This window comes from Fusarium graminearum, chromosome 3 (assembly GCF_000240135.3).
Source record: "Fusarium graminearum PH-1 chromosome 3, whole genome shotgun sequence".
Taxonomy (NCBI): Eukaryota; Fungi; Ascomycota; class Sordariomycetes; order Hypocreales; family Nectriaceae; genus Fusarium; species Fusarium graminearum.
The window spans coordinates 3,851,560-3,878,053 of NC_026476.1; the positions used below are offsets into that span (position 1 = coordinate 3,851,560).

Genomic DNA, 26,494 nt, shown 5'->3' on the forward strand with positions numbered 1-26,494 from the left:
CAGGGGCCTTTTTTCCTCTCTTTTTGTCTTTTATTAACAAACTCTAGACGGGTTTCAGCAGGGAGACAGTGACCCGAGAGGCGTAAAACTGTCTTGATGAACAAAGGGGTGTCTTTCAGGCATCATTGCCGAATTACTCACTCATTAATCGTTATAGCTGATGCATGTCACTGTGATGAGATCAACTGCTGGGGGCCAGCTTCAGACAGGTGGCCTTACAGAAAACCTCATGGAAATCTAGTAAATCTTATGAGGTGACGGTAAATCAGGACATTCACGAGCAGAGAACCATCATTTTCTAGCCTTTATTCACCGTCTTCGTCCCAGGGAATAATAACAAACATTCACTCTGTACAGTCAACGTTGTTCAATGTGTTACCTTCATAAGCAATGCAATGTCTGGCGGGGCCCCATGTCCAACCTCCCTCCAGAGTCCACAGGCCCTGGTAGATCTACCTCTGTTTAATTACTCCTATGGCCCTACCTCCAACCTTGCGGAGTAGGAGTACCCTTTCAAAGGAAACCTTCCTTTCCATTCGAGGTTGACGGGCGCTCCCGTTACTCAATTTACTCCTTCACGGCTAAACTTACAATGTATTCTTTCATAGAGTGCATCGCTGGAGCTCTGTTTGTCCTTGGCTGCGTTGTTGTTACCCTTGTCGTCATTGGCGTGCGTGCACTGTAAGTTTTCCATTCACTACACATTAGAACTTCTCCTGACACGCGACGCAAGCCTTTACAACTTTAGGAATCGCCCTGCTCCTCCGCTGTCCTCTCAGCTTGGCCAAAATGCACCTCACGTCACCATTATTCGACCCGTCAAGGGCTTAGAACCCAGACTCTATGACTGTATCGCTGCATCCTTTCGACAGGACTACCCACAGGACAAGGTCTCGATCCGACTCTGTCTCGAAGATGATACCGATCCCGCGTACCCTGTTCTTCAGAAGGTCATTGAAGATTTCCCCACGATCGATGCGCGTATTATGCTTGAGAAAGAAGACCATGTACTAAGCGAAACTGTCAACATGGGACCCAATCCCAAGATCCGTAACCTAAGCCGAGCGTACCGAGAGGCCAAAGGTGACATTGTATGGATTATTGACTGCAACATCTGGATGGCGAAGGGAGTTTTGGGACGCATGGTCGACAAGCTTATGGGGTACAGAGTCGGCGGCGCTGCAAAACCCTACAAATTTGTCCACCAGCTCCCTATTGTTGTGGACTTGATGGACTTTTCCACGTCACTCGCTGCAGAAGGTCGGTCTCTCTTGGATGCTTCACCCGAGGAAGACCACCCTACTGAAGATTTGGGTGCCGAGGAATTTCCCAAGGTCATGTCTCATGGCGGTGGACGCATTGACGAAATGTTCATGACAACTTCGCATGCCAAATTCTATAGCGCCATCAATACCCTCCGTGCAGCGCCGTGCGCTGTTGGTAAAAGCAACATGTTCCGCAAGTCGCAGCTTGATCAAGCAACGGATGCTATTTTGAACCCGAAACTAGATCAAAGCAAGAACCTCCCAACTGGTGTCGATTATTTCTCGCACAATATTTGCGAAGATCACTTGATTGGCGAGGCGCTGTGGACGACAGATTTCCCCGGGTACAAAAGCCACGGACTTGTCTGGGGCGACATTGCTGTTCAACCAGTCTCAGGCATGTCTGTTCAAGCCTATACAGCGCGTCGATCTCGTTGGCTCAGGGCCAGGAAGTATACAGTCCTTTCGGCAACAATTCTTGAGCCGTTCACTGAATGCTTTTTGTTCGCTACCTACATGTCCCTCGCGATGACAACCATTCCAGTCTTGAGTCAAAACTTGGGCATTCCTAAAACCTGGAACGCCACGGCAATTGCCTGGTTTACGATAACCACGCTGTGGATGCTCATAGACTATATTGGTTACCTACGTCTGCATTCTGGCGTCACCATGGAGGTCGACGAACACACCCCTTATTTTGCCAAGGGCTTCAAAAACACAGGTGGAATTAAGAGACGCCCATTTCTGGAATTCTTGGCTGCTTGGATTGGACGCGAGGGTCTTGCCTTTCCCGTCTGGGCCTATGCAGTTGTCTTTGGCAACACGGTCAACTGGCGAGGACGATTGTTCTACATCCACTGGGACACTACAGTCGACGCTGTTGAGCCTCGAGAAGAACGAACCCGTGAGGTGAGAACACCCGAGCTTGAAAGAGGGCCTTCGCGTAACAAGCATCGAGTTGATTGAGGAGTAGGAGTTGACACCACGGCGTATATGAGTTGGGCCTGTTCAGGTTAATGAGGATGAAGCAGGATATGGATGATACCCCGGGCTTGAGGCAACGGGTGACGTGTTACGACAGCTTATGGCATAAAGTCGGAATGATATATAGAATCGATACATATACTAATGGATACCTGATTTCTTGAACTATCTTATGTCTTTGGCATAGTCAACGATATCTAATCTGTGCGGTTTTACGAGCCAAGGCAATCTGCACTTCGACCTACATGAACAACAAGACTATCATGGCATTATATTGACACGGGTTACCAACTCGATGCGTTTACATGACTGCAATGCCATGAGTCTTACACCGCAGGCATATAGCCACCACAGGACAGCACGTGATTGGACGAGTTCCCCCACAGTGCGCGCCAGCTCCCTGCATTAGATTAGAACCCCGCCATCGTTAAGCATTTTCCCACGATGAGGTGGTTTTTGGGTATTGCGAAGCGCAACTCAACCCTTCCTTTTAAGCACATACCGACCTTTCAAGTCTCAAAGTAAGTCTACGCAGCTTCAGTTCACCCTGTGCTCTATTCTAACCCCTCGCCTCTCTAGACGCTCCTTCACAATGGCTTCTCCTTCAGACCGTCGACCCATCGTTATCTCGGGACCTAGCGGTGTCGGAAAGGGTACGCTGATCAACATGCTCTTCACCCGACACCCCGATCAGTTCACTCTCTCCGTGTCGCATACTACCCGTAACCCTCGTGAGGGCGAGAGCGACGGTGTCCACTACCACTTCGTCACCAAGGATGCTTTCCGGGACTTGATCGCCAAGGACGGCTTCGTCGAGCAGTAGGTTCATCAATCGCAGGCAGACTAGCGCATACACTGACAACTCGTCTCGCAGCGCCCAATTTGGTAGCAACCTTTACGGAACGAGTAAGGCAACCATCGAGGAGCAAACAGCCAAGGGCAAGGTCGTCGTCCTCGACATCGAAATGGAGGGCGTCAAGCAAGTCAAGGCCTCCACCATCGACGCCCGCTACGTCTTCGTCTCCCCCCCTGACACCGAGGAGCTCGAGAAGAGACTCCGAGGCCGTGGCACCGAGACCGAGGAGAGCATCCAGCAGCGTCTTACCCGTGCGCAGGACGAGCTTGCCTGGGCGCGATCAGCCGAGTTTGACAAGATTCTCGTCAACGATGATTTGGAGAAGACGTACCAGGAGTTGGACGCTTTTGTATACACTGAGAAGAGCGATTAAAGTTGGAGACAACTGATGGGAGGTATCTTCATTCAGAGGAGTTTGGCAAAAGTAAAATTATAAACGAAGCATGATAGACCTGCAATGATCAATGACTATATCCCTATATAATGTTCCTACGTCAATGATGCACCAGAGGTCAGGCCTTGGGTCTGTACTAGGGCTCCAAGAGACTGCGGCCTCTCAACGTCAAGGCATAAGAATGCGGTATTATATCACATTTAATGTATATATGGCCCAAGAATAGACTAACAATTTCGTCTGGGGTGTGTATTACTTAAGAGCCTAATTTACAATGACCGCTGCAGCCCCTTGGTATCGCTTCTCATGTCTTGATGATCATGACCTGGTAGTCATTTCTCCTACGCCTCTAATTTTCGTCCCTATACTCCTTGATGTACCGTTGACTAAGTGTCATGTACAATTCGATCCTAGAGTTGTAACTAATCCTGCGGATAGTTTCACGGATATCGGCTTCAGTAGTTTATTTAATTAGTTGTTGAATTTACTGCCAGTTGGGACCGACTCACAAGACCCAGGGCAAGAGAAAGGGCTGATAGCAAAGCGATGGAAGTTTTGTGCCAGTTTACGGCAACTTTTGCTGCGCTTGGTGGCAATACGTCGGTTGTTGGTATTTGGGTCTAAGAGACGAAATTGCTAGGTCAACTTATGCCACTTAGACAATAGGTAGGTACTCTTTATGCTATTGATTAGCATACCAGAAGCCTTAGGAGGCTAACTTTCTGTTCCCCACTGGCCTGCCCTTTGCCATCTGTTGGATACAAACAAGTTATGCAAACGCAGGTAGCTTTGTGGCCTTGATACTGAATCTTGCTATAGCCATTACTTGATGTTGAGCTTCTGGGGTGATGCTGTTATGAGCACCTCTTACTTCTTGACTTCAAAGAAAAACGACCCTCCAGCTAATATAAACGCAGGATATAAAAACAACCAAATATTGTTACAGTATTAGAATTTACTGTCAAACTCATATCTCTACAAAGATCGAATGAGTAATCCATTCATATCTCTTTTCAGATTGAATGTGTCTACATTCATACAAACAATCACGTGTGCGATGCACATTGATAATCGAATGGCGAGCAGCTGAAATACCTATTTAATCTTTTCAGTATCTGCATTGAAAAAATATTTATGTCGGTATTATCTAGCAGAGACTAAAGCCAGTGAAAATTGATTATCATCATTCTTTCAGAGAATAACATACCCTTTACTGGGATAAGTGTTGGGAACCGAGGTACTGACTGGTTTGATCTTTTAAAATTCTCTTGGAGGCAAACTGGACCGGCTTGAAACGTCCAAGATGTTTCTATTTTTCGAGAGATTATCACATAAACGTCTGCTAATAAAACAAGACTCTAACGTACATATATACATGCGTATTCAGTCCAAGCTTCCCTGATAGTAACTGCCTGTCCTAGACCTGTCAAGCTTCTTAGTTACATAATTCACCGAAACAGAAAATAGACTGGGTTGGCTACTTACATTCCATATTAAAGATACTGTATTGGCAATTTTTGTATGTTTGATATAATCATATTGTGCCAATGTTTGCAGGAACCAGATAACTATTCGAAATACTCTCATATGCATATCATGACGCCTCAAAATGCCAAGAGTGATACTGTTCTGTTTATAGACATTGTCAGTTCATGCCAAGAAAAAGTGAGTCAAGATTTGGAACTCTGCATAGTCTATGAGGAATATCCAATGTGAGGACAGCATTTCTTTGTGGTGGAGTATATGCATGTTGGCATGTCATAGTGATTTCGGCGTCTGGTGTCCCCACAAGATGCGAAGGTCCAGCCGAATTATGCAAGCGGTTATATATAACCAAGTTGCTGACCCATCACGTTTGTATGCTCTCTTACTGTCTCCAATCACCAACACCATAATAATACAATTCATCATGACGACAAAAGTTTGGAGTCGAAACACGCAAGCGGGTGCTGCTCTGGAGAAAGTGCAAGAAGCCATTCGCAACCCCACAGCAGCATCAATTCCAAAGCCGCCTTCTGACGTAAGTGTGTCTTGCGCATCATGAGACAATGACTGATGATGATAACGTATCATAGCTTGATGAGCTCAAGGCTGATAGTGATTCATTTACCTTGACTTCATTCACCACAGAAGATGCTTTCGAGCTTGGGAATCTTCTCTACGCCCGACTCTACCCCTTCGCTGTTCAGGGCAAGCCAACAGTGATTTCAATTGCTCTTGCAAACACTTCCCAGGTTATCTTCCAGACCGTGATTGGACCTGGCACGGCGCCTGACAATGAGCAATGGGTCCGCCGCAAGAGAAACACAGTCCTTAGATTCGGTTGCAGCACCTGGTTTATGCACAACAAGCTCAAGGGCGATGAGGCTGCTTTCGCTGCAAAGTATGCTATCGCCGACTCCAACAAGGGCGACTACGCTATCCACGGCGGAGCCATCCCTATTCGTGTTCGAGGCGTTGAGGGAATTGTAGCAGTCGTTGTCGTGAGCGGACTGAAGCAGGATGAGGATCATGGAGTTATTGCAGACGTCATCAAGAAGAACTGGAACTAATAATAAACCATCTCCGTTATACATGAATATATTTGAAACCGGATCACTCCATATCCTACCCCCCTGTCAGTGTATGCAGGGAAGAGTCGGCATTCCCGATACGGGCCGCCCGCGATATGTATATGCACCAAAAGGATTAAGGTTTATGTAGCTAATGAAAGCGAAATTTGACCTAATTAACTTTCAAAGTTAACCAAACCAAATCCATGAATCCATGCATCCATGCCATGCCATGCCATGCAGCTGATAAAGGTTGAAATTCGAGATCTAATTTTAACTATACTCATCAAGCCCCATTGACGACAACCATGAACGCGACAAAATGGAGAATCTCAAAGGCCTGCCAAGAATGTCGCGCCAAGAAGATCAAATGCAACGGCGAGACGCCCTGCCAGAACTGCCGAATGAGAAATCTCAGTTGCGTCTACCGCGAAAAAGCCCGTAATCGGACGCGAAAGGTCAAGCCGCGAACTGCCGCTTATGAGACCATCATGTCTCACGATGCCATGGAGAGCACTTCACTAGAAGCCTCCGACGAGGGGACAGTTCCGCCCACGCCGAGTGCTGATGAGGCTGCCTCTATCGGACCCTCTGGCTCGGTCATGGACAGTGAGCGCAGCATAACTCACAACGCCGTCGCCGCAACACATCGCGCATCCCCGTCGTGTTTTCTTCAGCTTTATTATGGACCTTCATCGAATTTCGCCCTTCTTAACTCTATCTACCACCAAATAGCAGGGACGTGTCCAAACGATCCCCCGTCGCGCTCTAGTATTGTCGAAGAAGGTGGTCCAGGTCTAGACCTTTTCAGTCATCGAAGATTGTTCTTTGGAGACCTAGCAGACAACCAACGACCAACGTTACTCCCCGATGACGGCTCAGCCCTGCTTATTGACCCCGACACAGCCCATCGGTTACTAGAGAGATATCTTTTGACCTACTGGCACGGTCTGCCCGTCATGAGCAAAGACGATTATCGTCGTCGCTTAGATGCGTTGTTTCAGCCGCCAGGAATCTTTGATTATGATGCGCCCGAGACAATCATTATCATGCTTGCAGTTGGCTTGGGGGCTTCAATGACGGGCGAAGAAGCCATTGCAGAATTTATTTTCCAGAAAACAAAACAGGGCGCCGCGAAATTGGACGAAGTTGTCAACATGCAAGTCGTCCAAATACACCTTTTGATGATAAGTCACCCTTCTCTAAACTTTAGGTTCATTTAAGCTTACAACCCTAAACGCTCATTTCCAATCAGAGAGAGCAAGGCCCAACTCAAGTTTCTTGCATGTCGGCACTGCCTGTAGAAAGGCTGTGGCTGCTGGCCTACATAAAGATGGTTGCATGCGTCCAGGATATACAGAAGATGACACAAATCAAAGAAGCATTACGTTTTGGAGTGTATTCTTCTGGGAAACGTAAGATCGATTTCAGAATAACCTAGCAACTTTCTAACACAACACAGATGGCAATGTCTTGTTCTTGGTAGGCATAGCTCGATACCTGACCCTGGCCCAGTCATTCCGTTACCAAAAGATCAAAAACTCCTCAGATCATTAGTCACTTTATCACGCATCATGGATAAGTGTGTCAAGCGTATATACAGCCCACGACATGACTCCTTGTTGCCTGTCTGGAATGCGGCTGTCGAGATTCGTCGCGAATTGCATCAGTTTGCCGAACAGCAACTCAAGGATATGAAGTTTGGCCTCGTTGGAGATCCTAGTACTGGCGAGCTTGGTGTGTGTCAAGCTATGGTGTCAACCAGTAAGTTTGTGTGAGTGTCGTTGATTAACTTTATGGCTGACTCGAAGCAGTGTATCATCACACCCTGCTACTGACGTTCCGCCCATTTTTGATATTAAGGGCCAAGCTCAACCACGATAGAGCGTCTGCTACATCTGCAGATAACCTGCAATTACCTCCACCTTGGCTTGATAGCGCTTGTGAATATTGCCTAGAAGCAGCGAGGAACTCGGTTGGCTTCCTGACAGGCTCTTGTGCCACCAACATTCTATGTCGCGTATGTTTGGTCCTTCTGCCTCTTGTAACCAGACTAACGAACTGCAGGACATTAAGTACCACGGCTTCTTTATTGAGGGAGCTTGCTACGCTTTGGCTTTTGACATGCTCCAGGAGAAGAAGACCGCCCATCGCAACTTGCCCTGGATTCACTCGGGTCTGAGATGTCTGCGTTCCATGATGGGATCGGCCGGAGTCGACGCAGGCCAGCTACCGATTACGATCGCCTCAATCGAGCAGATGGTTCGCTCTGCCGGCTTTGAAATGAAAGATCCAGTTAGCCAGACCAAGCAGTATCAGCAACAAGTTCCAAACTCGACACTTCCCGGCTCGCCGGCTCCTTCCAACGTGGCAGCCATGGGAAGCGAGCCGGCGTTCACGTTTCCTTCTATGCCATTTGGCTTTGACACGACGGGTCAACTGAATGGTGCGTCGCCGGCGGGTGCTAGACCAGAAGACATGGCAGATTTTACAGCTGCTGATGTTGGTTGGGACATTGATTTTGGATCAATGAACATGGATGCGTTTTTGTCTCTCGATTCGGCAGAGGCTTTCAATTTTGCGCCTTGACGATGAGTATGTGTATGACTGATCGATGAGGGTTAAAATCGCAGTGAAGGCTCGGAGGACTTGCCTCTTTGGGGTATGCTGATGAATTTAATAGGGCGGGATGATATGATTACTACGGAGATAATCTGACTACAGGTACAGGATACGGAGTTATGGACTTTTTTCTTTTATACCAGCATTTGAGAGCTGAGCATAGCTCCCAATCATAATGTTTCTGAATAAAGTGTTTCATATAGATGATGACAATAATCAACAGGTTTTATGATAATCCAGCCTACTCACTCACTCTGAAGAGCCAAGACAGCAGTCAAGCCTCCAGCCAAGGCCAAAGATCCTCTAACAATGTTCATCCATCGCCACTTCTTCAACAAATCCACAACTTCCTGCTGATTTGCCTTCTCCTGTTCGACACTACTGGCCGCAATGTCGTTGAGGCGAGTGTTCGTAGCCATCATCCCAAGTCCAGTCCATGGCAGCTGAGACAGCGTGGTTACAGCCGCAACAGTCCAGAGTGTACGTTGAGCAGGAAGGAGATAGGCGACTATGCCTGACGATGCGCCCGAGAATATGGCAAGGGGGACAAGGGTCAGAGCACCGCGAGTGTAGAATTCTTTGAAGAAGGGTGTGTTGACAGATGTAGGCTGGTTATACAGAAAGGGAACTGTGAGGTGCGAGGAGCCGAGATTTACACCGGCGAGGACAAGGCTTGAAGTCAGGCCGAAGACTTGGAATGTGCGTACAGTAGAGTCCATAGTGAATTGATGTTATCTGAATATGTTTGTAACGGCGAGAGGTCAGAGGTGTTCGATGACGATTTCAAGAGAAGGGAGATGATAAGTGAGGAAGTAGATATCCAAGGTTCGTTAACTACTGATTAGTATGAGACATGTGAAGATAGGATGCCTCGTTAGACGCATGTGGCTTTCCCTAGACTTTCGAGTTTGGTGTTCTAACTATCTGGATAGACAGATATGCTTTAACTATTAGTCCAGTGCATGATGTCCATAATGTTTCGTGTAGCATTAAAGACATCGTTTTAGTGTCTCCGTTTTGTTTCTTTTATGGAATATTTACTGTGTTGCACTACATGTATGCATTTGCTTGTCATGATATGAGGCTGAATGTAACTGAGACAGTTTGGGTGGGCTCGTATTCGTGTTTAAACTTGCCGGAGTCCGAGGGCCACATCGCTGGGCTTCACTCCAAAGAACACACGTGATGACTTACCATTGAGGTATTTGTATACCTCTAATCGCTCAGATCAACTGTACGACAACATATCTGATGGTCGTACCAGAGATTATGTGCTACAATGAACTCGCGGAGTGACGATCATGACGCTAAAGAATCGCTTGTACGAGGCTAAAATGATAACTCAGCTTGTATCTGTAGGGATATCACGCCTTACAGCAGCCAATCATGTAAATTATAATCCAACCAATTTCGCCAGAGAAAAGATACGGCTTACATCTTCTTTTCTCACCTTACATCCAAGTAATTTCATCCTAGCCTTGCTGTCCAGGGGATGTGGTCATGGTGCAGCTATCTGCCCTCTACCAGAACGCATATGCGACTTTTGCATCTTTGTCTCCTGTCTATAAAATTATTTTCACAATTGTTGTCATTTTTGTTCTGAGAAAAGCTTATGGAGGCCAAGGAAAGGCGTACAAGAATTTACCAGCCTATGCGCCAATTGAACTTGCTATTGCCAGTTATGTCCTCAGCGGAGATGGCATCAGCCGACGAGTCTTGTAATACTTATTCCCCTGCCCTTCGTTTATACGTGCTAATCAAGACGAATAGCTCAGCTATAAGCCGCTATGGAGGCTCACTCTTTGGCATTACTTCAGGACATCAGATTGTGGCCGATCTTCCAGGCATAGAGCGTCTCCTGACACAGTCTCACCATATTTTCGACTCCACGCCGGCCCAGTATTCGCTCTGTACTCTTGTTTTTGGCAGCACCAATTCCCCTCAGTTGAGGGACAAGCTACATACGTCTTTGAAGGATCTTGTCCCTCCTCTGGAAAGAACTTTTCTCAACGATGCTGCTTCTACTGCTGCTGTCGAGAGATCTCGTGTTGCTGAGCGTGGTGCATCACTCGTTACCTTTTCTTCTGACCCACAACATATGGAACGCTGGGAATTATCTGCAGGTATCAAGGTTCTGCAGTCGGAACAACCGGGAATTCCAGGAAAGGTTGAAGCAAACTTGCAAAGCTTGACCCGTGACTTTGGAGCTTGCATGTCCATCCCTCTGATCTACGGCCAAGATCTCCTCGATCGCCACCCTCAGCTTCTCGATGACTTTTGGGTTTTTGATAATGAGCTGTTTCCTCTCCTGATGGTTGGCATTCCCACATGGGCTCCTTTCAAAATGATGCAAGATGGACTCAAAGCCAGAACCAGAATTATCGACAGTCTGGAAGGTGTTTACAAACGAGTCGAGCAGGAGCGACGAGGAGAATCGATTGATTTTGGCGCCGATATCTCAGATGTCAGCACAATGCTACGCGAACGAAACAAGGTCTTTAACCGAGATGGCTGGACCCTCAAGGAGCGTGCTGCAGCCGATCTTGGTACTTTCTGGGGTCTGAATGCCAATGCTCAGCCCGTCTTGTTCTGGTTCTTACTTTACGTTTATTCTACCCCTGGGTTGCTTGAGCGAATTAGGCAAGAGATTTCGCCTTACGTCACTCTGGTGGGAGGAGGACGACCAGAGATTGCTTCCATGGACTTCCAGAGCTTGTTCAGAAACTGTCCACTCTTCAAAGCTTGTATTTTCGAGACGTATCGCCTGGTCAACGAACCAACATCAATCCGTCACGTGTCTCAATCAGTCAGTATTAACGATGGCGACCTCCTGCATAACCTGAGCGAGGGCACATACATCTCTGTGCCTCTGGCTCTCAGGAACAAGGACCCTCATCTGTACCAAGATCCAGACTCTTTTGTCCCTGATCGTTTCCTCGACACGGATCCCCAGACAGGAAAGTCGACAGCCCGCTATGGAAAGTTGAAGCCGTGGGGTGTCGGGGCAGCCATGTGTAAGGGACGTACATTTGCAGAGAAGGAGATTATCTCTTTGGGTTCGGCTGTCGTGAGTCTTTGGGATATTGCCCCGGCTGATGGAAGCTGGAAGTTACCTGCAATGATTCCTGGAACTGGGGTCAAGAAGCCAATCAACGACATACGTGTTGTTATTAAGCGAAGAGTGCTATGAGTCTTGGAAAAGGTTCCGTGGGCTACTCTCGGGTTTAAGTTTGAGAATCTGCAAAGCCCTATCCTGCCTCATTGTCCTCTTGACTACTTAAACTACGAAGCATTGCTCAGCCCTATAAAAATGGAAAGCATGAAAAATTTATTCTTTATGTTTCAGACTTAAATCTGTTGAGGTGGCTGACTTTGTATCCCATGGCGTGTTCGAAGATGCCACTCCACATTGTTGCCTGGTTCACTTCTCGAACTTTGACCACGATGTATACGCATGATACGCCAGAAATTCAAGATTCTGAGTTGAGTTCTTGTCACCACAGATACCACGTCCTCAGAGTATCAGAAAAATTGGCCGCTGGGAACATAAGAGACGAAGTTAGTAGGTCACTTTATGCTACTAAAACTATAGCCTTTAGACTATTTATTTTTGTAGCCTAAGGTTTAGGAGGTCAACTTTTCTGCTACCCAGTAGTGCGTGAAAATCCATCATCGAGGAAATATACTCAGCAGAGTCATCTCGATACCAAGTCAAGGTTGCTACACGATGGAGTGCATGGCGAATCCAACTAGGCAGATCGGGTTTCTCAGGAGGAGCAAGTACATACGAAACCGTGTAATCGTCTCTTTTATTGTCTACCTCAGCTGTATCTTGCCTAGGTACATTAAGTTGGTGGCCAACTGCCTGTGAGTTTGCATATGCTTCAGGTGCCTACGCATAACATACAAGAAAAGGCTTTAGGTTCAGCTTTTCGAGCGTCAACTTTGACAGAATGAGTCAACAACCATAGGCTTCCAGAGTTTGATATGATTAAGTTTAAAGAATCTGATTTCATCAAATTCTGTTTGTTATTACGTCTATAAAGTAGGCAGATCTCCCTGTTCTTTCCAATCCAGACCATCTTTCTTTCATACTCTCCGTCAACGCTCAACTTGCATTTTCATCACTCTCTGTGTGTTATTGCAACTGCGACATTTACTGTTAACTTCTGTTACCAACTTCAACTATCAACTTCTACTACCGATTACTTTCTTAAGCTTCTATTGCGAGCTATATAGTTATCGACTTGATTATCGACTTCTTTCTTGAGCTTCTGTCACACTTTGTCGACTATCGACCTCTACTATCAACATTTGTCTTAAGCTTCTCTCACAAACCACCTATTATCAAATTCTGTCACAAGCTATCGACTATCCACATCTACTACCAACTTTTATCTTGAGTTTCTCTCGCAAGCTATATCATCGACTACAAGCCATATTATCAACAGGGTCGACACAGAGAGAAAAAGATGTCTACCACAACAGTCAACATCATTGAATGGACCGAATTTGCAAACCTATATGCAAAGGTCAACGGTGTATCACTTACAACACCTCCTCCTTCTCCCCCAGGACTTGACAACTTCATCCTCTCTCCTCAAGATATTCGCGACACAATCAGCGCTCGCAAGGGTCACCATTCAAACAGCATGTCTTATACATGCAACTATGAACCTACAAGCAGTTATCCCGTCCTTGAAGGTTTCCCCCCAGGTTTCCCCCCAGGCTTCCCCCCATCTCCTTCACCTCCCCCTACCACTTCTGTGCCTTCAACGCCTGGTTCAAGTCGACATTCTTCCCCCCCTGTTACCCCAACTTCTTCGCCTGCTGATGATCCCCCAAGTTGGCGCTGCGGTCCTAGGCGGGAAAGGCCTAGGCCCAGTTTTTCGCCATCTCCCGATAGGCCCTTCAGCACGTACAACAGGAGCACGTACAAGAGGGCGCCTAAACAGCCAGCCGCCAAAAAGGATGGATGTCTGGGTCTTCCGGTCCAAACATATGTGCTGACTGAGATTCAAACTCTCTTGGAGCATGCCTGCTACACCTTCGCTGAACAATGGCTCCCACACGTTCTCTTTGAGAACGGATGGGACTGTCCAGAAGCCGGAGAACTCAACGTGTGGATGCATCACTTCAACTTGGAAAGGATGACTCTGTGTCATGTTGCCCGAGAACATGACATGAAGGAATCCCTTTCCAATGTGATGCATTCAGCCAAGGAGATCCGCCACAATGCTGTCCACCGTAATAGGGTGGAGATTAACGAGCTGGCGATGCATCTGGACCATGCTGTGGCTCTCTGCACGATCCTTGGAGTGCAGGAAGACTTGGCTAAAGTCAAGGCGATTCGGCACTACGCAAACACCGAGATCGCCTCCATACAAGCTGCCAAGCAGGAGGCCGAGAAGAAGATAATGCAGTTCATAAAGAGTCTCTGAGACCATAAGAGACGAAATTATTAGGACATCTTATGCTACTAAAACCAAGGCCTTTAGGCTATTTATTTTTGTACCCTAAGACTTAGGGGGTCGGTTTTCCTGCTACCCAGTAGGAAAGGTTTCTGCGTGGATTTTTGACTAGCGGCGTGATCATTTACGATACCCATTTACTGTCTCGTGGAATCGACATGAAATGTCTATTCTTGGGATTTCAATTAAAACAATTGATTATTCTAATACCAAGGGCTCTATGAAATATGCGTTTACTCTGTAAAAAGTCTCAAGTAGGTAAATAAGATAAAAAGAGGTGATCTTGGGGTATGTTGAAAGTTCAGGGTAGCCAAGTTTTATATGACCACCTAAATATGAAGCCATAGTAACAAGAGTCTGCTTAGCTGCTTCTGTATATCTGTGGCGTTGACTATTGTAAAGTCAACGGCTAAGAGTAAAGTGGTCTAGTCCTCAGGGTATTAGAAAAATTGACCGCAAGGAACATAAGAGACAAAATTATTGAGCCAGCTTATGCTGCTTAGACTAGGGTTCTTAGACTACTTATTTTTATATCCTAAGACTTGACAGCTTGTGCATGTGTAAGCAAAACTTCTGTAGTTGTTCAACTTTTGATCAATTATTAGGATATCATTATGGAATTCATAGTAGAGTACAGTTCTGTGCCTTTATTTGGCCTCCTTCTTGGCGTCCTTCTTGGCCTCGCCAGCAATCTCCTGAGCCTTTTCGGACTTCTTCTCCAACACCTGTCGTAGCTCCTCGACGGTCTCCTTGAAGAGCTTCTCGCCCTCCTCCTTGTGCTTGTCGGCAACCTCGCTCAGCTGCTGGAGCTTTTCCATAATCTCTCCGCCGTTGGGTATCTCCTTGATGTACTTCTCAATGTCGACCCAGCCGCCGGCGAGCTCATTTCCCTTGGACTTGACCTTTTCTGTGGCGTCCTTGACGTACTTCTCCAGATCGCCAAGGTCACCGGAGTCGACAGCGGACTTGGCGCGCTTGAAGAGCTCGGTGGCGTTGCCCTGCTTCAGAGCATCGGCGTTCTTCTCGATGAGCTCCTTGACCTTGGGGTTCTTGTCGAGGTAGGGCTTGGCCTCCTCCAGACCCTTCTTCCAGGCCTTGTCGCCGAGCTTCTTGATCTCCTCAACCTTTTCCTCAATGAGCTTGCGAGCCTTGGAAATGGTACTAGCACTAAAACCACTGGCGAAGATATCCTTGACCTGCTTCCAGGTCTCGTCAACCTGCTTCTTGGCCTCGGGGCCGTACTTGTCACCGAGCTCCTTCAGCTGGTCAACGTTGCCGCCGAGCTTCTCCTTGACTTGAGGGTGGTTGTCAATAATGTCGCTCATGGCGTCGCCAGCAAGGCTGGCGACCTTCTTGCCGAGGTCAGCAATGACATCGAAGGCCTTGGAGGCAGTCTCCATGCTGAGGCCAGACTTGGACAAGTCCTGGAATTGTTTGTAGGCATCCTTTACGAGCTTGTCGGCCTCGTCCTTGTTGTTCTCACGGACCTTCTCCCAGTCCTGGAAAGCGGCATCGACGTAGGCTCGGCCACCAGGGATCCAGCCGACATACGAGTAGGCGTACTCCTTGATGTAGTTCACAGCCTGGTCGGCATCGGGTGTCTTTTCTTGGAGCTTCTTGGCGGCGGCATCATACTTCTTCTGAGCTTCCAGGGCGACCTTGTTCACGCTTGACACGGCGCGTCCAGCAGGTGTGTAAGAGTAGATACCGAAGAAGAGAGCTGATCCGATGAAACCACCAGCAATACCGGATGCAAGATGCACGCCGCTCGAAGATGATGATGTGGAGGCTGTGGACTGGAAGCGGACTTGGCGACGAGGAACGCGAGTTGCGCGAGCGGCACGAGGCACGCTTGATCGGAGGAGAGGACGAGCAGAAAGCATTGTGTGAGGGTGTTTTGATGCGAATTAGGTAGGTTAGGTTATTGTAATTGTGGAGGAGAGGAGAGAAGATGGTGATGAAAAGGGAGGAAGGATTGTGACAATGAGGGGAAGAGAAACATTTTGAAAGCAAAGTAAGTAAATAATGCTTGCGGTTAGCTAATTAGAATGACGTATTTACACAGTCACCGTTACTGTCACCTATCATGGTGATGCAAACAAAATAATAAACACTCGGTTTAGCTAATGGAAGCTCTGGAACAAAGCTCCCGGAATAGTGACATCAATGACGCTCATATGCGGACATTGCGGGGGGAGACATTCCAGAATTGGCTTTGCCCCATGAATTGTCCAACCACCTCTCGAGTTGACGCTACCAAGATCGAGATGAGATGGGAATCCTTGCTGTAGGTCCTTGAAGATCAGGGGAATTGTCAACGTTTGACGGGCTGAGCCGTCTGTTACGTCACTACCTTAGTACTAATTCTGATTGCACTTCCACCAGTACTTAGTAGTAACTGACACTAACAACTCAGCTCCTTACCAAGGTTGATCCCAGTGTCTATTGATTCTAGACTAGACTGCCTAGTGGGTAGCAGAAAAGTTGGCCTCTCAACGCACGCTAATTCTTGAAACGCTTTTGTTTTCATCTCCAAATACCACTTTCTAGATAACCTACCCACACAAACGCCACATCTACAACAATCCCTTGGCCTTGAGATCATCATGAGCCTTCTTCTGTCGGTCCCACTGCTTCTTCAAGCCCTTGAGCTGACTCTTGGGCACATCGGTTCCGTCCTTCATTTTGGTAGGCATGCCCTGCTCATCCCAGGCGCTGTATCTCTCATCGCCCTTGAACATGTCCTCAGGTCTAACCTTGGCCTTTTCGCGGGCTTCTTGGTCTGCCTTCTCACGTGCAAGACGGGCCTCTTCCTTCTTTCGTGCCTTCTCGGCAGCCTGGGCGACCTTTTCTTCACGGGCAGCAATCAGTTCAGCGGCTGGGATGAACTTGATCAGAGAGGCTTGACCATCAGGTCTGTCATCAAGGTACACTCCCAGATTGGTAAGGTCATCGTCACGAATGCGGTCGGTCAAGGCCAGAATAGCCTTTTTGGTGTCAGGAGTTTGGTTGCCAACAATGCTTCGAAGTTCATCTCGAAGCTTGGAGACGGCACGAAGGTATGGCATGGCCAATTGCTCGGGGTCACGCGAGCCACCAGCTGCGATTGACTCAAACTCAGATGTGGGGTTTTGCTCAAGCAATGAAGAGATCTCCCCGCTCTCAAGAGACAGACCAGAAACATCTGACTTGACCTTAGCAAAGGCATCAGCATAAGGCTGCACAGCCGTCTTGGGCTCGACATCAGAAGCGATGGTTGTCGCCCAGCCAAGACCCTCATATGGGGGCGAAGCATTTGAGTCAAGACCAAAGATACCAACAATCTTGGTGATCCATCGAGCAATAGACTCGAGAGCGACAAGGTCGGCGTCCTTGTTATCTCTCAAGTGAACGTTGGCAGTGTTGACCAGCTTGAGGATAACAGACATTGCCTTTGGTGTGTCGAATGAGTTGGTCATGGCACCCTCGAACTCCTGTTTGGCCTGCTCCAGCTCACCCAAAAGTCCCTCGCTTGATTTGCCATTAGCACTCAGGGACAGAGACTTGACCCCCTGTGTGATACCAGCCTCGGCAAGCAATGCCTTGACATTGATAAAGAAGTTCTATACAGAGTTAGCCATAGTAAAATAAGGGTTGAGTCATACTTACACTGATGGTTGACTCCCAGTTGTCAGCCTGCAATCTCATGTCGGGTGAGATTTCAACACCATCGTTCCATCGGCCCATCAGGAAAACAATTCGCATGCCTCGTGATGAGTAGGTTGTAGCAAGCGCATCCTGGATAGTTTGGAAGTTCTTGAGGGACTTGGACATCTTGGAACCAGAGATAGACAAGTGGCCCATATGGAGAAAGTAGTTGACCCATGTGTGCTCACCCTTGCCATGCTCACAGAAGTAAGCCTCGCTCTGCGCCAACTCGTTGTCGTGATGGGGGAATGCAAGATCAATGCCACCGGAATGAATATCCATATTGGATCCTAGAACAGCTCCTGCCATCACGGAGCACCTTTGCTAGTTAGCTTATTACTCAATCAATTAGGCGATTTAACATACTCAATGTGCCATCCAGGACGACCGTCTCCCCAAGGGCTGGACCAGAAGGGTTCACCAGCCTTGGACTTCTTCCACAAAGCGAAATCACCAGGGTTCTTCTTTCCGCTGAGACCCTTGGAAAGTGACCCCTCACCCTCTTCTTGGAGAGACTTGTCGTTTCGGTTGTCAGGGCGTAGTCGAGCATAAGTGTTTCCGGCCTTCTCGAAAGCAGTGATGTCAAAGTAGACTGATCCATCAGCTTCGTAGGCGAATCCCTTGTCGACGATTGTCTTGACAAAGTCGGCAATCTGAGGAACATACTCGGTAACGCGAGTGATGACATCAGGTCGGAGGACGTTCAGCGCATCCATATCGTCCGTAAATAGCTTCTCCATGCTCTGAGTCAGATCTGTGAACATGGTCTGATCCCTGGTGTCGATCGTCTCTTTGTAAAGGGAATCGAGGTATGGAAGCAGAATCTCATCGGTGCCGGGGAAGATCTCGCCCGAAGCAATGGCTTCAGCGGCAGAAGTCATGTTGCTAAGGTGCATCTTGACCTTGGCCTCATCGTCTCCAGGCTTGCCCTCGCCAGAAATGGTACCACCTGCGAGCACATGGCCGTATCCTGCTTCCCTTCGCTGGGGGTAGTTGGTCGCATCAATATCTTCTCCATCCTTGAGCAAAAGAGGCAAGCTGCTCTTTGCGTAAGCTTGAAAAGCAGCCAAAGCGAGGTCTCGGAGTTCGTCCTTGGAGTAGTTCTTGTTCTTCTCAAGTTCGAGCAACCGCTGTCGTCGGGCCTTGATGATAATCTGCCGAGGTTTAGACAAGTCGCATTATGCCCAGCATGCTCTCTTTCATACCTTGTCGTCAATATCGGTAATGTTCATGACAAACTTGACCTCGAAGCCAAAGTAGTGCATCAGGATACGACGGATAATGTCTGTCGAGACATAGTTGCGAGCATGACCCAAGTGACTCTTGTCGTATACGGTAGGACCGCAGGCATACCAAGAGACCTTGCCCTTCTCGATAGGGACAAATGGCACTGGGGCGCCGGGCTTGAGCGAATTGTAGAGCTTTAGCGACTCCATTGTGCTCGTGTTGGAGCTGGTTAGAGACGAGTACAGTCGATGGAGGGGTCGCAGTCGGGCAGAGAATAATGGAGTGGAGATTTTAGATCGAATTGGAAGACGTTGTCGCAAGAAATTCATCCAGACGCCAGAAGCAAAGACGAATGGAGAAGAGTGAGAAGGAGAGCGAGAAGGAGGAGGAGGGTATCGTAAGAGGGAGAAAAGGAGGTGAATATGCAAGGCACTGTAAGGAGGAACAAGACAAATGTCTGCAATAAACGAGGCTTTGAGTCACAGTCGAGTCAAAGGGAGAGAAAGACGCCATCAATCAGTTTTCCAAGCAAGGGCCTGAGCTACAGGGGAGCTACAGGGAAGCAGTCCCAACGTCCCCGCGATAACCCTCCAATGGCCTGGTCAATACATCATTTTTTAGCGTGGTACCGAATGCCCCTCACTAAGTTTTCAGTGGGGCGAACGCTAATCCTTCAGCCTCGCGCCGTATCTTTGGAAATATTTTCCTGCCTCGTCTAAAAATCCTACTTCTCCCAAAAACCAACTCGATCTCAATAGACACGCTTGAACGTGCAATCGCATCAATGGCTCAACTATCGCCTTTTCTCGAGCCAGGCTCCTCCACCTCTACTGGTGACCTAGCTATTGTTCTTCTCTCACGCGACAACCTCGAACCCGTCACCCTCGAGGAGTCGACTGGCGCAGTTGATGGCTACCTCGAAGGCGCAACCCTCAACACACGATTCGGATCCTTCCCCCATTCGACACTACTCAATATCCCTTGGGGATCTCAAGTCCGTGCATCAAATGTTGATACTGGTTCAAGAGGACGAAAGCGCCGCCGCGAAGTGACTGACGACGATACACCAACGACGACTGGCCCTGATGAGGAGGTTACAAATGGAAAATCCAAGCCTGCGAAAAAGGCCGTCGCAGCAGCAAGTGGCTTTATTCATATTCTTCGCCCTACACCCGAGCTTTGGACGAGCAGTCTTCCCCATCGAACTCAGGTTGTGTACACACCCGATTACAGTTACGTCTTGCAGAGGATACGGGCAGTTCCCGGTACTCGCATTATCGAAGCAGGCGCAGGTAGTGGTAGTTTCACTCACGCTTCTGCGCGAGCTGTATACAATGGGTACCCCAAGGATGACAGTGACCGGAAAGGAAAGGTCTTCAGTTTCGAATACCATGAACCACGATATCAGAAGATGCAAGAAGAGATTCATGCGCACAAGTTGAATGGTATCGTTCAGTTGTCACACCGCGATGTTTATGGAGAGGGATTTAACGTGGATGGAAAATCTCCCTTGGCTACCTCAATCTTCCTCGATCTACCAGCGCCATGGGAAGCTCTTCACCATTTGTCCCGGCAAAGACCTGAAAAGTTAAAGGACGACGAGAATTGGGTCTCGCCCCTCGACCCTAAGAGAAGCGTTCACATCTGCACCTTCTCACCCTGCATAGAGCAGGTCACACGGACTATTGAAGAACTCCGACTTCTAGGTTGGACAGATATTGATATGGTCGAAATATCCGCCCGACGAATCAACACTATTCGTGAGCGAGTAGGCGCGAATCTCCCTGCCGAAAGGGGAAACATCCAAGCACCAGCAGACGTGAAGGAGGCTATGCTAAGGCTAAAGGAAATCAACCAAAAGACAAAGGAATTCCATAAGGTGGCTTTCAAGTCAACTAATACTGAAGATGACTCTTCAGCAATGGACATCGATACACCAAAGTCAAACTCCTCCAAGCCCAACGGAAAGGTCACCGAAGACGATTTTAAGCCTTGGATGAACGGCAATCTCTATCACAGACCCGAGACGGATCTCAAGACTCACACGTCATACCTCACATTTGCTATCCTGCCTAGAGAGTGGACGGAGGAGGATGAAGCAGCTGCTTTCGCAAAGTGGCCATGCGGAAAAGAGGGTGGAGGAGTAATTGGAAGCCTCAACAGGCAGGCTCGCAAACAGCAGACACGGGAGAAGCTCGAGGCAAGGAAGAGGCAGAAGCAGGAAAAAGATACCCATAAAGAGGAAGCAGCCGAAGAGACTACTGAGGCGCAATAATAAGGCGACCGGCAAATAAGCAAGTTGAAAGTTCAAACATATCAATTTCTCAAATCCAATATGCGCCTTAGGCGACCAATTGGATGGTTACATCCTATCCCAGCATTATGATTCCTTCTGCTCCCAAATCGTGATATCATTTCTCTCAATCACAAACCTCTGGCGCCCAAAGAGCCTCATTACAACCATCATTCTATTAGTTTTCCATTCGTGGTTCGAAGCCGCGCCGCACGCGATAGGCAGCTGACAAGGCGGCCTTGGCTGAGGCCATGCTCTTTTTACCAGATCAGGAGCCTCGCAGCTCTAGCCAAAGTGTAGCTCTTCAATTGGTAGATGCAGTGACACCTGTCCAACGCTTATAGCTTTCACAAATACGCCTTTGCGATTCTGACCAACTATATGAACAATACTGCTCATATCGTACCCAATCAGGTGTACATCAGGCTTGTCAAGACGGCCCACGGGTTCCTGGCGACCCAAGAGGTCAAATTTTGTGCTTCCGCTGCATGCAGGTTTCCTCTCGGCACCCAGCGACAAGAGTGAGGCTGTCGGGCAGGGAAACCTGCTGGGACAGGATAATATGTGAACTTGGAGTTTCCAGATCGTTGATGGCATGCTTTTGCTTGAAGGGTTATCCCTGACTTATATCTGTTCGATGCACCCGGTTGATCGCGTGCTTGAATCTGGTCGAAATTGGTAACCGGCCAACACATTTTACATTTCATTACTCTGAGTAACCTGCGCAACACATGCAGCGTTCGAAGTCCCCAATGAAACAGATCAAGCCACCATACAGAGGCTCTCAGTGGTCACAGTGGTCCCTGCATAGCTCTGGACTATACTACTACCGAGCCCGATATATATCGTTGGAGGATATCTCATCAATACGACCTACTGGCAGGGACTGGTTTGTTCCCAATGTCCGAGGCGGATACATTCACTATGAATCCAGGGCCGCTAATGAGGCCGCAACCCAGAGCCCTTCGATTCAAGCCCCAGACCTTTCGACATGCTCTATCGCAACAACGCCAACAACAAGCAGTGACAAGCCAGCTCCCTTACCAGCACCATCTGGTCAAATGAACAACGAGGTTGTTGCTACCAAGACGTTACCGGAGGGCAGCATGCTGATGAGCGGCGCTTTGCAGTCAGAAGCAGATAGGACAGGAACGGTTGTAGTTATATCAAGCCCCACTAAACTCAAGCGGTCGTCAACAACGTCGAAAAAGCAGAAAGAGAAGAAGAAGCACGGAAAGAAGATGGAAGTGGATAAGAGAAAGCAGGTTAGCAATAAGGCAAAGGTTAATAAATGGCTGGATGCTTTATGATGAGGCGGTTTGCTTATATAGCAGGCGACTGGCAGTGATTGTGATTTTTATGGATTTTAGAATATTACTTGTATGAGTTTGGGGGATAACATGTCGCTGGATTCGAGTGAAGCTCAAGATATCTCGAGTAGATGAATACACTGTGCTCTTCTAGTTAAAGCCGAATCGACCTAGCAAATTGTCTCAGGATTTGAGTCACGCAAAGTGAATCATCGTTGATTTTTTTTCTTGCAAATATAAAAACCAGAGGTCTATGAAGCCGTTTCTTTTTATCTCCAAGATAAAAGCTTGAAATAACTGGAAATTATATACAAAAAACATCAAGGTCCCTACGATCAACACAGTGCTCAGCGCTTTTACTCCAACCCGGCCGGATCAACTCTTTCTCCACCTCAACCCGCCCATTCGTTCGCTCAACCACCAAAGCCTCGCCAATTTTCAGTATACACCAAGCTCCAGCTCAGCCTCGGCCTTTTACACGCGACAAACTCGATATCCACGCAGCCGCAATCATGACTTCCACAATCGGCATTCCCATCAAGCTCCTGAACGAGGCACAGGTCCGTATACTTCTTATTGATTGCAATTTCTTATGTGGAGAGAGCTAACTTGGATATATAGGGCCACATCGTTACCCTCGAAATCACCTCTGGCCAGACTTACCGCGGCAAGCTTCTCGATGGTACGCTTCTTCTACTCCTCCTACACCGTCTTTCCTGTAGGATGATGCTTGAGGAAGAATATATGCTAACATACTGCAGCCGAGGACAACATGAACGTCCAACTCAAGGACATTACCGTCACCGCCCGCGACGGCCGCGTCTCCCATCTCGACCAGGTCTACATCCGCGGCTCCCACGTACGCTTCTTCATTGTCCCCGACATGCTCCGCAACGCGCCCATGTTCCGCAGCCGCAACGTCCGTGGCCGCGGTGTCGGTCTCGCCAGAGGTCGCGCGACCGTCAGCCGAGCGCGCGCAGGCGGTCGAGGAGGACGATAAACCCAACAAGAGGGAAGAAGAGACGAATAATAGAGAGACAAATGCGTGTTTTGGCGTTCAGGCTTATTTGGATTTTTCATGAGCTTCAAACGAGGGGGTTTATCATCTTCGTTTTCTTGGTAAAAATGAATCACAAGGAGAGGGGGGAGAGTGATACAACAACAGGCTTCGGTATGATACCAGTCTAGACATGGAGGACGAGATGTTGCATTGATTGTGAAGCTCGACGAGGAATGCATGACCTCGTGGCAGAGTGGGCTATTCGAGATTGACTAGATTACAAAAAAAGAGGCGTCTGTCTGTCACGCCTGGTATCTCGTCACCGTCTATTATATCGTCTCAGTTGCTTTCATTTCGTTTTAATGTACATGTCCCCCTTTTTCATTTCATGCGTTCAAGAGCTTTCTGGGCCTTGGCCACGAGTTCTCGGACTTCGATGAGTTCATCGCCCTTTTGGTCAACAACCACTCGCTCTTGTGGTTTCTCAACATTGGTAACAGCTACAACACTCTCTTCAACACCTCGCAAAGCTTTGCGACCCTCCTCACGGACTTCACCCTCCCAGAATGATCGCGCGGCATCCCATTTCTTTTGTAGACGGCTGGCACTCCACACTACTCCTAGTGCTGCGACAGCGCCAGCTTCAAAGATGGAGTAGGACGAGACGTAAAGGAGGGCACCAAGGGAGGTGGTGAGACCTGAAGTACCGAGCGATTGCACAACAAGTCGTTGAGCTAAAGCCTGCAGTGCAGGGACGGTCTCGTTTTGTAGGTATCGTCGTGTGAAAGCGATATGACCAGGCCACTTGGGTAGCACTAGGCGGGTGTGAACTGACACAAATGGTTCCAACTCTCCTGAGCCCAGTTGCTTTAGGTCATGGTTGGCGCCACTAGATGAGTATGGTTGGGGGTACGCCTGATCAGCCTTTGCAGCTTGGGCGATCTGCCCTGTGAGATAGACGAGTTCTCGCTCTGCTGTAGGTAGAAACCGTTGGTTCAACATCTCATTTGTGAGCATGGCAACATCATCCACTCTCAGGAACAGTTGCCACCATCCCAGCTTACGCCATCTTCTGCCCGTGAATGCCAGGTCAAGCTCGTCTTGCAGCTCTGCATGTGCTTTTTGCGACCATTCGCCCACTGCCCGGTTCAGAGTAGGAGAGAAGGTAGGCTCCTGGCCAGCGGGTGTCTCCTGGTAGATGTGCCTAATTTCACGGCGGTTCTCAAGCTCGCATCTCGCTAAGACGTTGTTTAATAGAGAGGAGATCAATTCCCGAACTGCGGGTTTTGTGGTTTCGTCGGAAGAGCTGATGCCTGACTTGAGCCACGTTGTCAAAGCAGGGAGATTGCTGTTGAACCAGAGTCGCTCATACTCTATAGCATTGCCAGAGCTCTTGCGGAAGAGCGAGACGCCCTTTTCAGCAGCGGAAACGTCAATTGTCTCAAAGGGTGCGTCGACCTGCTTTGGATCAACGCCTTTAAGGTCAACCACTTTTAATACAGACTCCTCCCCTTGGGTAACTGGCACTGCTGTGGCGTTGACAGCTCCCCTGAAACCATCGCCCACCAAAATCGCCCGATGTACAGGAGTCGTCACTGGTGTTACTCGATCCTCGGCTGAGGGAATGCCAACCTTGGGAACCAGAACAGATTCCTCCACTTCGATAGCTCTCGTTTGCTCATCTCTGGCGAATTCAGGAAGATGGGTCTCCATTAACAGTAGTTCCAGGTTGAGACTGTTCCATTCGGCAGATGAGACGTTGATTTCACTGAAAAGACTCGATTTGGTGACTGTCAAGGTACTCTGTTGCTCTTCGGTAGACCGGATTCGAACAATTAGAGGGTTCTCCGGGTTGTGGTCCTTCAATTGTCGCTCCCATTCCTGCTCATCTTGTAACGGATCCGTCATGAGAACTCTCAACACATCTTTCGCTTTTTGTCCCGCATCGGAGCCGGGTGCCAGTCCCAAAATTGCAACCCTCACAGCTTCCTGACCTGGTATTTGTCGCAGACCTTGAACTGCCAATTGTAGTCTTGAAAGGTTTACTAGCGAAGGTGCGAGTTTTTGTATATCGAGGAGGTGCCGTTGTAGCTCATGGCGGGGGTTCGTCGGGTTCGTAGAGGTTGAAGCGAAGCGTTTTGCGAGGGCATCGCGACGGGTCCGTATCCTTGGGCGGGCAGATGATGTGATGGAGCAAAAAGGACATATCGAGGTACTTTGGGGCTTGTAAGGCTGCAACAAGGCGCCTAGTTTGCCTGCGCGAGGCAAACGGGCTCTTGACGAAGCCATTTATTTCCCCTTGAGCGAAAATGATTGGTGATGGCGAGGTTCAATTCGATTCCGTCAGTGATCGCTTTTGGAGATGGAGCTTGTACCTCAAACGGGGAAGGTCGAGTTCCGTTTTCGCGGCAAAGGACCGGCAAATTACGGAAGGAAAGTTCAACGTAAGTAACGGTCGCGGTCGACGGACGGTTCCATCGCCTTCACACCCTCTTCTTTTTGTTCCTCGACTCATTCGCTACCAACCAAACAAGCATCAGCCTTACAAGCTTGGAAAGTCGTTGTCGATCACTTGTGGTTCTCTCGAACCCTTTCTTGCCTTGGATGGGAAAAAGTGACGATGTTGCTCCAATTTTATTGAGTTTTTCAAAATGTAATGCCTGTCCTTGTCCTGCCTGTGAATGTGATAGGGAATCCTTCTGCACTGTTCGATTCATGTCATGTTTTGCCTTGTATTGTCTGATACTTGTTAATTGCGCTGTAGCCGCCGCTGCTTATGTAGGACTTGTTCCCATTTGAATTCAACTTGTTTCCGTATCTTGTAAACTTGCTT

At 48.3% G+C, this 26,494-nt stretch overlaps 14 protein-coding genes across 14 annotated transcripts; 9 read left to right on the forward strand and 5 right to left on the reverse strand.

Moving 5' to 3' along the window:
* Positions 1–592: 592 nt before the first annotated feature.
* Positions 593–2,231, forward strand: FGSG_05955 (uncharacterized protein; the record flags this gene model as incomplete). The annotated part of the gene is made up of 2 exons (XM_011326264.1): positions 593–681; positions 734–2,231. The coding sequence occupies 2 exons, from the start codon at positions 593–595 to the stop codon at positions 2,229–2,231; spliced, it is 1,587 nt and encodes a 528-aa protein (XP_011324566.1).
* A 462-nt stretch (positions 2,232–2,693) lies between these two features.
* Positions 2,694–3,583, forward strand: FGSG_05956 (guanylate kinase; the record flags this gene model as incomplete). The annotated part of the gene is made up of 3 exons (XM_011326265.1): positions 2,694–2,770; positions 2,829–3,068; positions 3,124–3,583. 3 exons carry the CDS (start codon positions 2,694–2,696, stop codon positions 3,476–3,478), a joined length of 672 nt encoding a protein of 223 aa, XP_011324567.1. The 3' UTR covers positions 3,479–3,583.
* Positions 3,584–4,466: 883 nt separating this feature from the next.
* On the reverse strand, positions 4,467–4,991 carry FGSG_12844 (uncharacterized protein; the record flags this gene model as incomplete). The annotated part of the gene is given in 4 exon segments (XM_011326266.1): positions 4,467–4,594; positions 4,707–4,857; positions 4,867–4,922; positions 4,985–4,991. Coding segments are annotated over 4 exon segments (342 nt in total).
* A 417-nt stretch (positions 4,992–5,408) lies between these two features.
* FGSG_05957 (uncharacterized protein) lies at positions 5,409–6,051 on the forward strand (the record flags this gene model as incomplete). The annotated part of the gene is made up of 2 exons (XM_011326267.1): positions 5,409–5,519; positions 5,575–6,051. 2 exons carry the CDS (start codon positions 5,409–5,411, stop codon positions 6,049–6,051), a joined length of 588 nt encoding a protein of 195 aa, XP_011324569.1.
* A 308-nt stretch (positions 6,052–6,359) lies between these two features.
* On the forward strand, positions 6,360–8,640 carry FGSG_05958 (uncharacterized protein; the record flags this gene model as incomplete). The annotated part of the gene is made up of 5 exons (XM_011326268.1): positions 6,360–7,242; positions 7,265–7,466; positions 7,514–7,815; positions 7,866–8,071; positions 8,119–8,640. 5 exons carry the CDS (start codon positions 6,360–6,362, stop codon positions 8,638–8,640), a joined length of 2,115 nt encoding a protein of 704 aa, XP_011324570.1.
* A 203-nt stretch (positions 8,641–8,843) lies between these two features.
* FGSG_05959 (uncharacterized protein) lies at positions 8,844–9,392 on the reverse strand (the record flags this gene model as incomplete). The annotated part of the gene is made up of 2 exons (XM_011326269.1): positions 8,844–8,854; positions 8,927–9,392. The coding sequence occupies 2 exons, from the start codon at positions 9,390–9,392 to the stop codon at positions 8,844–8,846; spliced, it is 477 nt and encodes a 158-aa protein (XP_011324571.1).
* A 962-nt stretch (positions 9,393–10,354) lies between these two features.
* FGSG_05960 (uncharacterized protein) lies at positions 10,355–11,863 on the forward strand (the record flags this gene model as incomplete). The annotated part of the gene is made up of 1 exon (XM_011326270.1): positions 10,355–11,863. The coding sequence occupies one exon, from the start codon at positions 10,355–10,357 to the stop codon at positions 11,861–11,863; it is 1,509 nt and encodes a 502-aa protein (XP_011324572.1).
* Positions 11,864–13,145: 1,282 nt separating this feature from the next.
* On the forward strand, positions 13,146–14,215 carry FGSG_05961 (uncharacterized protein; the record flags this gene model as incomplete). Its single annotated transcript, XM_011326271.1, has 1 exon — positions 13,146–14,215. One exon carries the CDS (start codon positions 13,146–13,148, stop codon positions 14,112–14,114), a length of 969 nt encoding a protein of 322 aa, XP_011324573.1. The 3' UTR covers positions 14,115–14,215.
* A 529-nt stretch (positions 14,216–14,744) lies between these two features.
* FGSG_05962 (uncharacterized protein) lies at positions 14,745–16,052 on the reverse strand. The gene has a single exon (XM_011326272.1). The coding sequence runs from the start codon at positions 16,025–16,027 to the stop codon at positions 14,792–14,794; it is 1,236 nt and encodes a 411-aa protein (XP_011324574.1). The 5' UTR covers positions 16,028–16,052; the 3' UTR covers positions 14,745–14,791.
* Positions 16,053–16,567: 515 nt separating this feature from the next.
* Positions 16,568–19,228, reverse strand: FGSG_05963 (cysteinyl-tRNA synthetase). Its single transcript, XM_011326273.1, has 4 exons — positions 19,037–19,228; positions 18,198–18,985; positions 17,793–18,150; positions 16,568–17,746 (listed from the first exon to the last, which is right to left on the reverse strand). Exons 1-4 carry the CDS (start codon positions 19,094–19,096, stop codon positions 16,721–16,723), a joined length of 2,232 nt encoding a protein of 743 aa, XP_011324575.1. The 5' UTR covers positions 19,097–19,228; the 3' UTR covers positions 16,568–16,720.
* Positions 19,229–19,842: 614 nt separating this feature from the next.
* FGSG_05964 (uncharacterized protein) lies at positions 19,843–21,333 on the forward strand (the record flags this gene model as incomplete). Its single annotated transcript, XM_011326274.1, has 1 exon — positions 19,843–21,333. One exon carries the CDS (start codon positions 19,843–19,845, stop codon positions 21,331–21,333), a length of 1,491 nt encoding a protein of 496 aa, XP_011324576.1.
* A 770-nt stretch (positions 21,334–22,103) lies between these two features.
* FGSG_12845 (uncharacterized protein) lies at positions 22,104–22,661 on the forward strand (the record flags this gene model as incomplete). The annotated part of the gene is made up of 1 exon (XM_011326275.1): positions 22,104–22,661. The coding sequence occupies one exon, from the start codon at positions 22,104–22,106 to the stop codon at positions 22,659–22,661; it is 558 nt and encodes a 185-aa protein (XP_011324577.1).
* Positions 22,662–23,166: 505 nt separating this feature from the next.
* FGSG_12846 (uncharacterized protein) lies at positions 23,167–24,780 on the forward strand. The gene is made up of 3 exons (XM_011326276.1): positions 23,167–23,221; positions 23,283–23,343; positions 23,423–24,780. Exons 1-3 carry the CDS (start codon positions 23,174–23,176, stop codon positions 23,659–23,661), a joined length of 348 nt encoding a protein of 115 aa, XP_011324578.1. The 5' UTR covers positions 23,167–23,173; the 3' UTR covers positions 23,662–24,780.
* FGSG_05966 (uncharacterized protein) lies at positions 24,043–25,950 on the reverse strand (the record flags this gene model as incomplete). Its single annotated transcript, XM_011326277.1, has 1 exon — positions 24,043–25,950. One exon carries the CDS (start codon positions 25,948–25,950, stop codon positions 24,043–24,045), a length of 1,908 nt encoding a protein of 635 aa, XP_011324579.1.
* Positions 25,951–26,494: the final 544 nt, after the last annotated feature.